The following is an 11367-nucleotide window of genomic DNA, read 5'->3' on the forward strand; positions in this document are numbered from 1 at the left end:
TTACTCCCCTCCTCCACTTGGTACATTGGTTTTTAGTCAAGTTGACCTATCTTGATGCATCCACCACAGGTATGAGCCAACAGGCAGATGGAGGCTTTGGAGGTCCCGGTACACCGCAGAGCCCTCTGCTTTCTCCTCGCATGGCCCACACCCAGTCCCCAATGATGCAGCAGGGCCAAGGAAATGCTGGTTTCCAGGGCTCCCCTGACATGAACGGCTGGCCACAGGCCAACATGGGAGGCAACAGGTAAAGATGGATAGCACTTCCTCCCCAAATAACCCTTAATGCCATATTAGACTCATAGATTCAGTGCAACTTACTCAGACTAAGGATATCAATATCGCTAATAATCATTGCAGGTAAATATCATAAATTGTTTTTGAGATCCTAGAAAGAATTTTCATGTTTTTCATCTTTCTTCAGCATCAAAATAATTTAGTGACAATCTGTTCATAAGTGAAGTGCAAACAGGAACTGCTTATAGCTAATGAAATGTAATCAAAAAATGGGGCTTATGTTGAAGCTACAACTTACTGTTTGAGTCACTAGTCTGGCTATCGGCTGTGCATTGCTGGGATAAAGCCTCAATCTTTCTGCTATCCCACTATCTATTTTGCAAGGCCACTGTTGCTGCAATCGGGGGCTTAGCACCGCTCAGGGCGGTTGCGAAATAAAAGCCAGAGTTTTTTTTCCCCCTCTATACCAGAATAGACATGCGGCGGAGCCAGACAATACTCCAGTGCTGACAGGTCTGGCAATGTGAGACTACTTACTCACTGACTCAATGCCAACTTTTTTTCTTTCTATCCCCTCTCCCCAGTATGTTCTCACAGCAGCAAGCATCACCACAGTTCACCCAGCAGAGTAACAGCAACATGTACAACGGCAATGGCATGAACCTCAACAATGTCTCCATGGCCAACAACATGGCAACCAGCAGCATGAACAGCATGGGCCAGATGGCCGGACAGATGAGTGTCACATCCATGGCCTCAGGGCCCTCACCCGGCTTGCCCTCCATGGGGCAAGAACAGGTAAATACAGGGCAGACACTGACACATAAATTCTCTAAATGGGGTCAAAATGAAGACATTTTTGGAAGTGGTAGTAACTAGAATTACATAAAGAATGTTGTTGTCATCAAGTGTTTCACACTTGGTTATTGCTAAGCATGGCCCGACCAAATTAGAGGTTTTAGAGTGGCCCAGTAATATCCTCAGGGTGAGCCTTTACATTAGCCCCTTGTGGGAACATATATCGGACACTTTCGAGGTTTAAGCCTTAGAGGTTAACAAAATTGACCTCTTCCAGTTTTACAAAGTAATCTGGGGAGCAGGACAAAGGTTTGTCTGTCTTTCTCCACACTCTTGGCTGCCTCTATGTATGGGTTTGCCTTATCGTAAGACCCTAAGTGTTTGGGTACACTTATTGAACAGCCGTGCTAGTGAATAATTCACTCAGCAGTTTACGTAACTCTTCTAGCTGGAGTTCTGATACTTCACTTGAACTTAGAGGGCAATGATGTAATTAGCAGCAGGCACTTAAGAGCCATACCATTTAGACTATATAAATGTTACTGCATGATGTTCAAAGGCAGGCCTTACTGGACTTTAGTCAAACTGGTTCGCTTAACATGGAAAAGGTGACTCCTTATGGCACAGATCTGTCAAACCTACATACTCTCTATACACATACACAAGCTTAATCAAATTCTATTTGGCGAGATGCCAAGTCAGACTTTCATTTGCACAACGACTGACCTCAGTCACTCAATGAAAACCAGGTAGAAGTACAAACATTTCCCCTTTTGTCAGCACTCCATTTTTGGTGAGTTTTTAATGCCAACCAAGTTAATCTTTCTTCCTTTGTCTCCTCGGTATTGTTAGCTTGGTATGTGAAATGCACTGTTGTTGTCCATGATGCTTTTAAGCCCAATAAAGGGCCATGAATATTTAACCAAGGTGCTGCTGTTTGATTGTCTGCACTTCAGACTGTTGTAACATACCAGTATATCTGTCACTTGATTTATCCTCTTTCCAGGATTATAGAAATATATTGGCACTTAGATTATTTCAATTATTTACTGTTTGGCCATTAGCGCAGACTTTTGTGATTTACGGACTTGTTTTTGGCTTGATGGTGTTTCCCTAGATGGTTTCTAATTGTTTATAGTCTTTTGCACATGTGGCTGATTTACTCCAGACAAGTTCAAGTTCTGCAAGTTAATGTGTTCTGTTGAATTGTTTATTTATTAAATGCTTTACAAGTTGTTACCTTGTATGTGTTGTTTCCCTACAGAAGTACTGTTGACCCACATGGAGGTCTTAACCTGAACCTCAGTGATCAGCTGGAGCACGGAGCGAGTCGGCCCTTTAAAAAATTGTACAAACATGTAACCAACCGACTGCCCCTTGGACCAGCCAGGCTGTGCCCTGACCCCATATCCCCAGCCCAAGTTTGCCGTCTGTCCCAGCAGGTCCTCCTCGGCAGACCCGGAGGAGCCTGGCCCTGAACAGACCCAGGAGAGTGAAGAAGGCTGGGGAAGGATGGTGGATCTCTGTCCAACAAGTCTAACCCTTGTGGAGGAGAGCCTCGCGATAAGCCAGTCTGTCTACCTGTCCAGCTGCATTCACCGTAGTGTGACTTACTGTAGGACTCCTGGTGGGGGACACTGACCTTAGGGGGCAGCAGTGGGTGGGATCCCTTGTTCTGATGAATGTATTCCACTCAGTGGACAGCGGCCATTTACAATCTCATCTCAAAAATGACGTACACTGATTTTTTTTTTCTTTTCTTTTTTATGTCCTACCTTGCTCACACATTTGTGACATTTCCACATAGTTCCAAGATGGCAGCAAAGACTCCAAGTTATGTTTAAATTTATGGATGGAGCTCAAACACTTAGCCGGTTTTGCCTTTTTGCTGTTCTTTATTTTATTATTATTTTAGTTGTTGTTTTTTTCTTGTTGAGAGTGAGAATTAAGATGTAGAATGAAGATATGGTTGAAGAAACTGATCTTAAAAAAACACTGCAGAAGAATGGTTTGAGTGGAATGATGAGTTGTAAGATTAGACTAATTTAGTCCAGAGGTTTATATAGTGTATTAAATTAAGTTTTATTTTTCTGTATAGATTAATTTTAATTATTGTAGATGATACTTTATCCTAGTAGCAAGATGAAAAAAAGATTTCTAAAAGTGTGAAAGAGGCACTTTTTATCATTTTAACAGTAATGGTTGTATTCTTTCTGAGAAGATTCTTCTATTAACCTGAATAATGGATTACACTTTGGTCCTGCAGTTTCAGAAGAAGATGTCAAAATCATATATGGTTTTAAAATGAATTACAGAGATTGTACATACCAATAAGTAAAACATTTTTGTTCCTATTTATTTTTATTCCTTAGGGTTTGGTTTCCCCATCTGTTCACAACTGCCTCTTGAAGCAGAGCAGGGTGTTTCTTTTTTGTTTTAGGGAGGTGAAGTGGGAGTCTTTACGTTCGGATGTTCTGGTACGATGCAGACGGGTGGGGGTGGGAGGGGTTGTACGGGGGTGTGCTGTGTATACAGTGTACAGATTAACGCTTGCTTCTCTGCCTTTAGCATAGAACACCACAAAAAAAGGAAGAAAAAAAAACAGACAAAATTCAACACAGCCATACAATAACTCAAAAAATAACAGAAGTGTGCTTTCTATGTTGTCTGGAGTGAAAAATGCTTCATACAAGCTGCTAGGTGCAAACTGTTCTGGTGTGATGTAAACAAGCAATAACGATTACTTGAGAATCTCTTGGTTGTTTTTTTTAGTTGGTATTTTTTTTTTGTAATTTTTGTACAGTTTCCTGAATAAAAAGGATACATTTTTGCTCCACGTTTGGATGCAGTATTAAACACAGTTTTTTATTGCAGTTTGTACCAAGAAAGTCTACATCTACACACAGTGTTCCCATTAGATTATGCAGCATCGGCTGAGGCCTGGAGAGGGAAGTAGTTTGTGAACCCCTTGTTGACACGCACCCTCTCTGCCTCCAGCCACTCCTCTATAGCAGAGGTCAGAGCTAAGACTGCACGCTTCATGAGACCTGCTCTGACAGACACTTAGCCATATTTTATGACCTCAGGCAGTTCAACTATAAAGTGTTCAGTAATGACATGCTATTCTTGTGCCCCAGTAGGGTTGGGTTTGACCTCACAAGATCTAAAGCAACTCATCTTCTCTAACCTCAAAAGTACATTTTCCTCAAAAACACTTTTATATCAAACTATTTTAACCCAGGACAAACTTGGAGCAAGCCAAATAATCCTCACTTTTAAATTGGATTTCTGAATTCTACCAGCTTTTATTTTCATAGTGAGAAACAACCTGTTGGTTAGCATGCTTTGAGGCCCACAGAAAATACGAAAAGTATGTCACTTAGCAGGGTCCTAATGTGGATGGTTGCCACATATCACAGGAAGAATCATTCTGAATGTATTGTCATTAAAGGCCTAAGTTGGTGACTGAATGTGTTTATCTCAACATGTTGACAGGTGGTGGTGTACACTTACACCGTGCTCTTCTCAACGTTTAGATAGAAAGTTGCCCACTGTTGCTTCATTTTGGCTTCTTGTGTGAAGGTAATTTGAAGCTGTGGAGGGTCAACTTTGTGTCGGAAGTCTGCATTAATGTTTTGGTTGTCATCTTTGCAGATGTCCTGCAGTTGTCTTGCTGCGGGCCTACATGAGATCACACATTTTTGATAAATGCTGTTTTGATTGTATCATACAGTCGCGCAAACAAGCCTTTTGGAGTCATTTAAAAGAATGATTCACAGCCCTTTGCAAATATCCAAAGATTGTCAAGATTTTGAAAAGATTTAAAGCCATGTGGTAGCAATGCATTTTTTTTAGCATTTATAATGAGGACAGGTGCAAATAAAGGATTTTGCCCCTAACAAACATTCAGGCTTTTGACCCACTAAACGAAAAATGTTTTTTCTCTTAAACTCATGGTTTTAAAGAACTTTAAATGCCCTTTTGTATTGTCTGCCAATTTCTTAGAGCTAAGATGCAACCTTGAAATGCTACAAACCCTAGCATAATGCCTTAGATTTCGTCCGTGTTCTTGTACATTACACCGCTGTCTGTATAAATTTGTATAATGACTTGTGTATAATATTGGTGCATCATAGCTCAACTCAGTTGCTGGAGACTCAGTCCCAGTTGAACTCATCATTGCTCTGTGTTCTGTGTTGGGTTGAAGACTCTTGTTATTTCTCCTTTCCCCCCCCCCCCCCCCCCTTCACTGTTTGTATGAAAAAGATGATACATAGGGATATTGAAGCAATATGTAATATACTATATGGACTTTCTGAAGAAAGCTTACTGTTGTTTTCCCAAGATATTTTTTTCTTCTGCATTGTTCACAGGAATCACACTGTATACCTGCATCCCCCTTTGTACCCCTAGTGTGTGTGAGCGTTTTATGCAAAATTAGATAAAGAGAAGTTAAAACCACAGTTATGCAAGTTGTGAACTAATATGGCTTCGCTGATGCTATTTGCCTTGTAAATAAAGAATTATGTTATTGCAGTATTTAATCGAGTGAGTCTTATTTCTTGAGTAAAATAAAATGTAAGGCCTCCATGCATTGCATTTTCTAATCTATAAAAACTAACATAAGTAATATGTTTACGTATTTTTAATCTATAAAAATAAAGATCTAATTTAAAGTTAACATCGAAAATCACTACAGGGTTTAGCGAGTCTTGTTTATGCATTCATTCAATTTAATGCGAATAACCTACAAATTAGAAGTTTATGTATTTAATGTTTTGCCTGTTTCCTAAACTAGCTTGCAATGCCTATGACTCTTTACAAATAGTATAACTCAACGAGAAAAAGTAGCCCAAAACATAATACAATAGTATTGGCCAACAAAAGTCAATGACATCCACCTGGTCGGTGTAATGTGCGATCTCCAAATAGTCGACCGTCAGTTGTATTCATTTTCTTAATGAAGTTTGGAGCAGTGAGAGAGAGATGAAGCTGATAAACTCCTATCTGGATCAGTCTTTTCTCTCTTCCTAATTCACCACATCCAAGTCATAACAACACACATTACACTCCACAGGGGTCCCTCAGATACAATCACGCGTGTGCGCGCGTGTGTGTGTGTGTGTGTGTGTTTTGGAGTACTCATATGGAAATTTTTGGGAACCTTTCTCAATGGGCCTCATTGTAGCAGAGAAAGCAGTGGAGAAGTTAACGGAGTGGGTTGTCCCTAAGAAAATGGATTCCTATGGGACATTGAGATGCATGAGCTGACCAATATTTCCTGGCCAATAGGAAGAAGGTGCTGGGAAGCATCTTCAACATCAGACCTGACTGTGTACAGTATGAGGTGCCCTCAGATGACCACCGTAGAGTCAGAGAGAGGTTCCTGCAGCGCATACGCACTCTGAAGTTTCGACCTGCTGCGCTATTTTTGCACATTTTGGAGATTTTGTCTGCTGTGTTTGATTTCATCCACGGCAGGTTATTCAAACTGGTTTCTGGACATGACTGTGTAACCTCTCTAATTTATTTAACAAGGTAAGCTTCTTTTTCCAATTTACGTTAAACTGCTGCACCTTTGTATAGGAAATTACACTCGATGGACCTCCCTGAGTTACTTGTGAATAACTCTTTTATGTGATAGGCCTATTGGTATTTGTATTTTCTTTTTAAATTCACTATAAGATTAGTCCGATTTGTTTTTGCATTATTACGCACAAAATGGCACGCTCCTATTTTTAGTCCTTTTAATTTCTCTTCTGTTAAATTCGAGTTGTATTTGTCTGGATTATAGCCTAATAACTACTTTTAGTCCTTATATTGCTCCCACATTTTCCCTGCTGATACCCTTTTTATGACGGTAATTGCAAAGTCTATAAAAAGCTTCATTAAAGATGACCTCTGCTCCGGCCGACTGTTCTTTAATTGGAGTGTCATGACCCTGATTTGTCTCTCTATTTACTGGCTGATTGGTAAACGGTTCCTAAACACACACACACACACACACACACCTTATTCCAGCCGGTAATTTAAAGTCGCTGATGAACATCTGATGTGTGTCTGGTGTGTGACCTCTCAGCTGGAAATATTGCAAAATCGGCTTTCCAATTTCACTGTGGACTGCTTTTACTTATTATGCAATAGCTGTGTTCAATATTTTCCACTGCAGTAGTCTATATTTGTGTGAGGTTTATTTTGAAATAGTAGATTCTGGATATGTTGTGGAGCTAGATTCATTAAAAAGATAGTTATATTAATACAACATATAGCTTAAACATGGTGTCACTTACTAGTAACGAATGTACAGTCTATTGTTTTGCTTATTGTAAGCTATTGCAACTGTCAGGATCTGTAGTTTCCATCATATTCAATTAAGGGTTATTTAATTATTCACAAAGTTGATTACATTAATTGAACATCTGTTGTGTTCGAGGGAATTACACTGGATGAATTACCAAACTAAAGGCTTATAGATTTCTTGCATTAAACTTTTATAACTCACCCCCACATCCTCTCCCACAACCTCTTCTCTCTTCCATCCCCTGCAGGACACACTACCGTCTCCATTTGAAACTTTGCGTCACCGTGCTGTCATGTCGGTGTCCCTGTCCAGCGTCCCCGTAGTGCTGAAGGACAGGAGCTGCTACCAAGCCGGCATGCTGAAGGCCAGTCCCGCTCGAGGCTTCTACCCTGCCCCTCCCCCCGGCTCCCACCACTACATGGACTTCTTTCCGCGGACTCACAGCCTCCTCCACCCGCTCAAGTCCCTCGGTCGCCTGGTGTCAGACACCCAGGCATCCCTGCCGCTCAACCTGCACGGCGGAGCCCCTCCGTTCCACCACCACGCCTCGGTCCTGCACGAACACATGTTGAGCGCCTCTGGCATCCCCTACCTGAGCCAGATGTTGGCCGGACACCCGCTGTACTCCAAACCAGAGGAGCTGGCTGCTGTTGTGACCGAGCACGCCGCAGGTCCGCTGTCCTCTGACTTCAACAGCCCGGCCAGTGAAAGGTCCTCATGTGCCTCCTCTTCTGCCAGCTCACCGCCTAAAGAGAGTCTGTTCCGCCTCCGGAGCGCGGACCTCTCGCAAGAAACAACGCGCACGTCTTATAATTTTAGCGAGGACGACTTGTTCATGGTTCTCTACGGCTACTCCGGGAGCCAGGAGCGCAGCGTGGGTCACGCTATATCAGGACTGGCCCTGCCCGAGAAGTCAGGTGAGACCTGTGCCTAATTATTGGATGTTCAGTTAGATTTAAATGAAAAGGTAAAACTGCATTCAATGGCACTGGTTTTATTCTCACGCAAGAGAAAAAGAAATCTCTATACATGTCTAAAATGTGAAGATCAGTCTATTACTCTTGACTAAATTGCTTATCCCTTTTAACAAATAATACTACTACTTAGTCACCCATATCTGCTTAAGTTTCCCCAGAAATCCGAATAACGAACCCAGGAATTGTATTCATTTGTGTTTGCTTTCTTTTTTAGTATCTGACTCTCGCGTTCTCCCACCGGATAAAGAAACACCTGAACCTCCAGAGGGTAAGACAGTCTTTTTATAAATCACCTTTAATTCTTAGTACCTGAATGATCGGCACTGGCTGAGATTTGACACTGCTTTGACACGGTGTTGCAGGGCTGACCATCGTCCGGGCAGTTTGGGGAAACGTGTCACACTGCGGAGTTTTCTCAGACAAAAGCAGCATCCCCAAAGGGACGCGCTTCGGACCTTTCCAAGGGAAAATGGTCAATACCAGCGAGATTAAGACGTACGACGACAACACCCTGATGTGGGAGGTAATGTGTTGCAATTATCCCAAGTCCTGTTCCAAGTTTGGTCTACAGCCAATCAAAACAGACGATCTGATCTGTTCAACTATAACCATAAAACATGATTTTCCTACTTCAGGTGTTTGAAAACGGCCGGTTGAGTCATTTTGTTGACGGAAGAGGAGGCTCAGGGAACTGGATGTCGTTGGTGAAGTGCGCTCGTTTCCCAGAGGAGCAGAACCTAATTGCTGTACAGCTCCAGGATCAGATCTTCTATGAGGCCTGCAAAGAGATCCGGCCAGGACAGGAGCTGCTGGTGTGGTATGGAGACTGCTACATGCAGTTCCTCGGCATCCCTCTCACCCTGAAAGACCACAGAGAGGACAACACCGCGGTTGGTCTCACAGAAGGTCAGAATCGAACCTTGTGTTGCTTTCAATCTTTACTCCACGCCCCTTTGGTTAGTTTTCACCACCGTGCCAACATATTTTTTCTCTATATTTTCCCCAGATACTGGTGATGGTTTCAAGTGTGATAGGTGCGGGAAGGTGTTTGCATACAAATACTACAGAGACAAGCATCTGAAGTACACGCGCTGCGTGGACCAGGGCGACCGGAAGTTCCCCTGTCACCTCTGCAACAGATCTTTCGAGAAGAGAGACAGATTAAGGATCCACATTTTACACGTTCACGAAAAACACAGGCCTCACAAGGTACTGATATTGTGCGTGTGCATGTGTGTTGCATTTAGTGCCGGGTAGCCATACCGTCCCCGTTCTGCAGACCATTACATCACTGCATTTTTGCATCATGTCGTAAAGTAGATGGAGCATGCAAAGGTTGATGTGGTGCTGAAAGAACAGCTCCCTATCCAGCGTCTCTTAGGATGCTCTAGATTTGTATTACGCCTCTTAGAAAAAGTTAATTAAGTCCTTTAGTTGTTGGTAACCATATAGCCTAAAGCATAAAAAATGCCCAATATCAAAAAAGCTATGCAAAAAAATCATAGAAACTGTTTATTAGACATAATACTCAACAGAATACAACAAATGGGGATACACTCTTCCACACAAAAAATGTAAATTGACAAATTTACTGGCTCAATAGGTTTTGCTCATTCTATTTGTCTGATCCGCAGTGCTCGGTGTGCGGAAAGAGTTTCTCCCAGTCGTCCAGTCTCAACAAACACATGCGGGTGCATTCTGGAGAACGGCCATACAAGTGTGTCTACTGCAACAAGGTAAGAAGCCTTTCGTGTTTTCCTTTTCTCAACGCAATGTTGCTATATTAGCATTATCAATTACATTATGCCACATTTATCAGAAGAAGAATGTGAATTATGTGGTGACTGTTTACTTTTTGCTACTTTAAACTGAAATATTCTTTAAATAAATATAATTGAAATTGAAATATTCTTTAATTAAATATTATTTAAACTGAAATTCAGTACTTTTTTCAAGTGACGTCGTTGTGGCTGAACAGATGAGCCATGGGCTACGTCTCCTTGTTTCCGGTTGAGACTTAATGGATGAGTGCCGTGAATGTTTTGGTTCTATACGACCTGCAGGCCTTCTTCTTCTACTCCTGCTCACTTCTCTTCTTCTACGCATCTTTTAAATCCCACAGCCCGCATTTTAGATCCATTTAGTGCCTCCTCGTTTCACGGTGCATTTGGCGCGAGCCCCTCATTGTTGTTTGTCTCGAAGGGCACGCTCCGCGGAGACACTTACATGCTAATTATCGCCAGATGTACACCCACCCTTTTGTCTGCCGAGATTATACTTTTAATTTACGGCCCCGTGGAATGAGCAGAAGCTTTTTGTCTTTTCTTCTCGATATCCTCCCACTTTTTATGCACCCGGAAAAGGTTTTGTTTGACCTAATCCCTTCCTCCTTAACGGGGTAATTTAATTTGTTAGCGTAAGCTACGCCAAAAGAACAGAATTTTTTTTTGGGGTCATATTTAGAGCTGCGAGGTGTTGCATCAAACTGTATAAAATGCAATTGCTAAACTCTTCACCTGCTAAAATGTGTTCATTTCTGGTGCCCCCCCTTCCAGGCCTTCACTGCCTCCAGTATTCTGCGAACACACATCCGCCAGCACTCCGGAGAGAGGCCCTTCAAGTGCAAGCACTGCGGGAAGGCCTTCGCCTCCCACGCCGCCCACGACAGCCACGTGAGGCGGACCCACGCGAAGGACAAGCCCCTTCCCTGCAACCTGTGCGGAGCGTCTTTTCAGAAGGAACGGGAATTTAAATATCACATGGAAAGTCACAAAAGTAAGACATTTTTTTTCTTTTCTTTTTTTAAAACAATAATAGCCTAGGAGTTATGGGCCTAGCAGGATCCCCTCTGATCTTAGCATTATTATATGGCAGATTCACACTAGCTTCTTTTTACCTTTTTATTTTGGGAATAGCCTACAATTCGAAGTTGATTATTCGAAGAGATGTAAGAAATGCAGGGTAAATAGTTAGGCTAAGAATATAAGTTTTTGTTTTAAAGACAATTCTTTGGGCATTTTAGACCTGTAGATGAAGACATGGGGGGGGGGGGGG

At 42.1% G+C, this 11367-nt stretch overlaps 2 protein-coding genes across 7 annotated transcripts in view; both read left to right on the forward strand.

Annotated features, from left to right (window-relative positions):
- The window catches only part of ncoa2 (nuclear receptor coactivator 2), a 57583-nt gene extending 52004 nt beyond the window's left edge, over positions 1–5579 (forward strand). For all 6 annotated transcript variants that reach the window (XM_034862729.1, XM_034862726.1, XM_034862727.1 and 3 more), the window contains 3 exons: positions 70–247; positions 822–1035; positions 2300–5579. In XM_034862729.1, coding sequence (XP_034718620.1) covers positions 70–247; positions 822–1035; positions 2300–2311 — 404 coding nt within the window. In that variant the 3' untranslated portion in view covers positions 2312–5579. The remainder of the gene's footprint in view (positions 1–69; positions 248–821; positions 1036–2299) is intronic.
- Positions 5580–7587: 2008 nt separating this feature from the next.
- prdm14 (PR domain containing 14) overlaps positions 7588–11367 on the forward strand; it is a 4751-nt gene continuing 971 nt past the window's right edge. Inside the window, exons 1-7 of the mRNA XM_034862310.1 lie at positions 7588–8253; positions 8528–8581; positions 8676–8836; positions 8949–9219; positions 9320–9522; positions 9948–10049; positions 10869–11088. Of these exons, the coding sequence (XP_034718201.1) occupies positions 7629–8253; positions 8528–8581; positions 8676–8836; positions 8949–9219; positions 9320–9522; positions 9948–10049; positions 10869–11088 (1636 nt within the window). The 5' untranslated portion in view covers positions 7588–7628. The remainder of the gene's footprint in view (positions 8254–8527; positions 8582–8675; positions 8837–8948; positions 9220–9319; positions 9523–9947; positions 10050–10868; positions 11089–11367) is intronic.

Source organism: Etheostoma cragini, chromosome 22 (genome assembly GCF_013103735.1).
Source record: "Etheostoma cragini isolate CJK2018 chromosome 22, CSU_Ecrag_1.0, whole genome shotgun sequence".
Taxonomy (NCBI): domain Eukaryota; kingdom Metazoa; phylum Chordata; class Actinopteri; order Perciformes; family Percidae; genus Etheostoma; species Etheostoma cragini.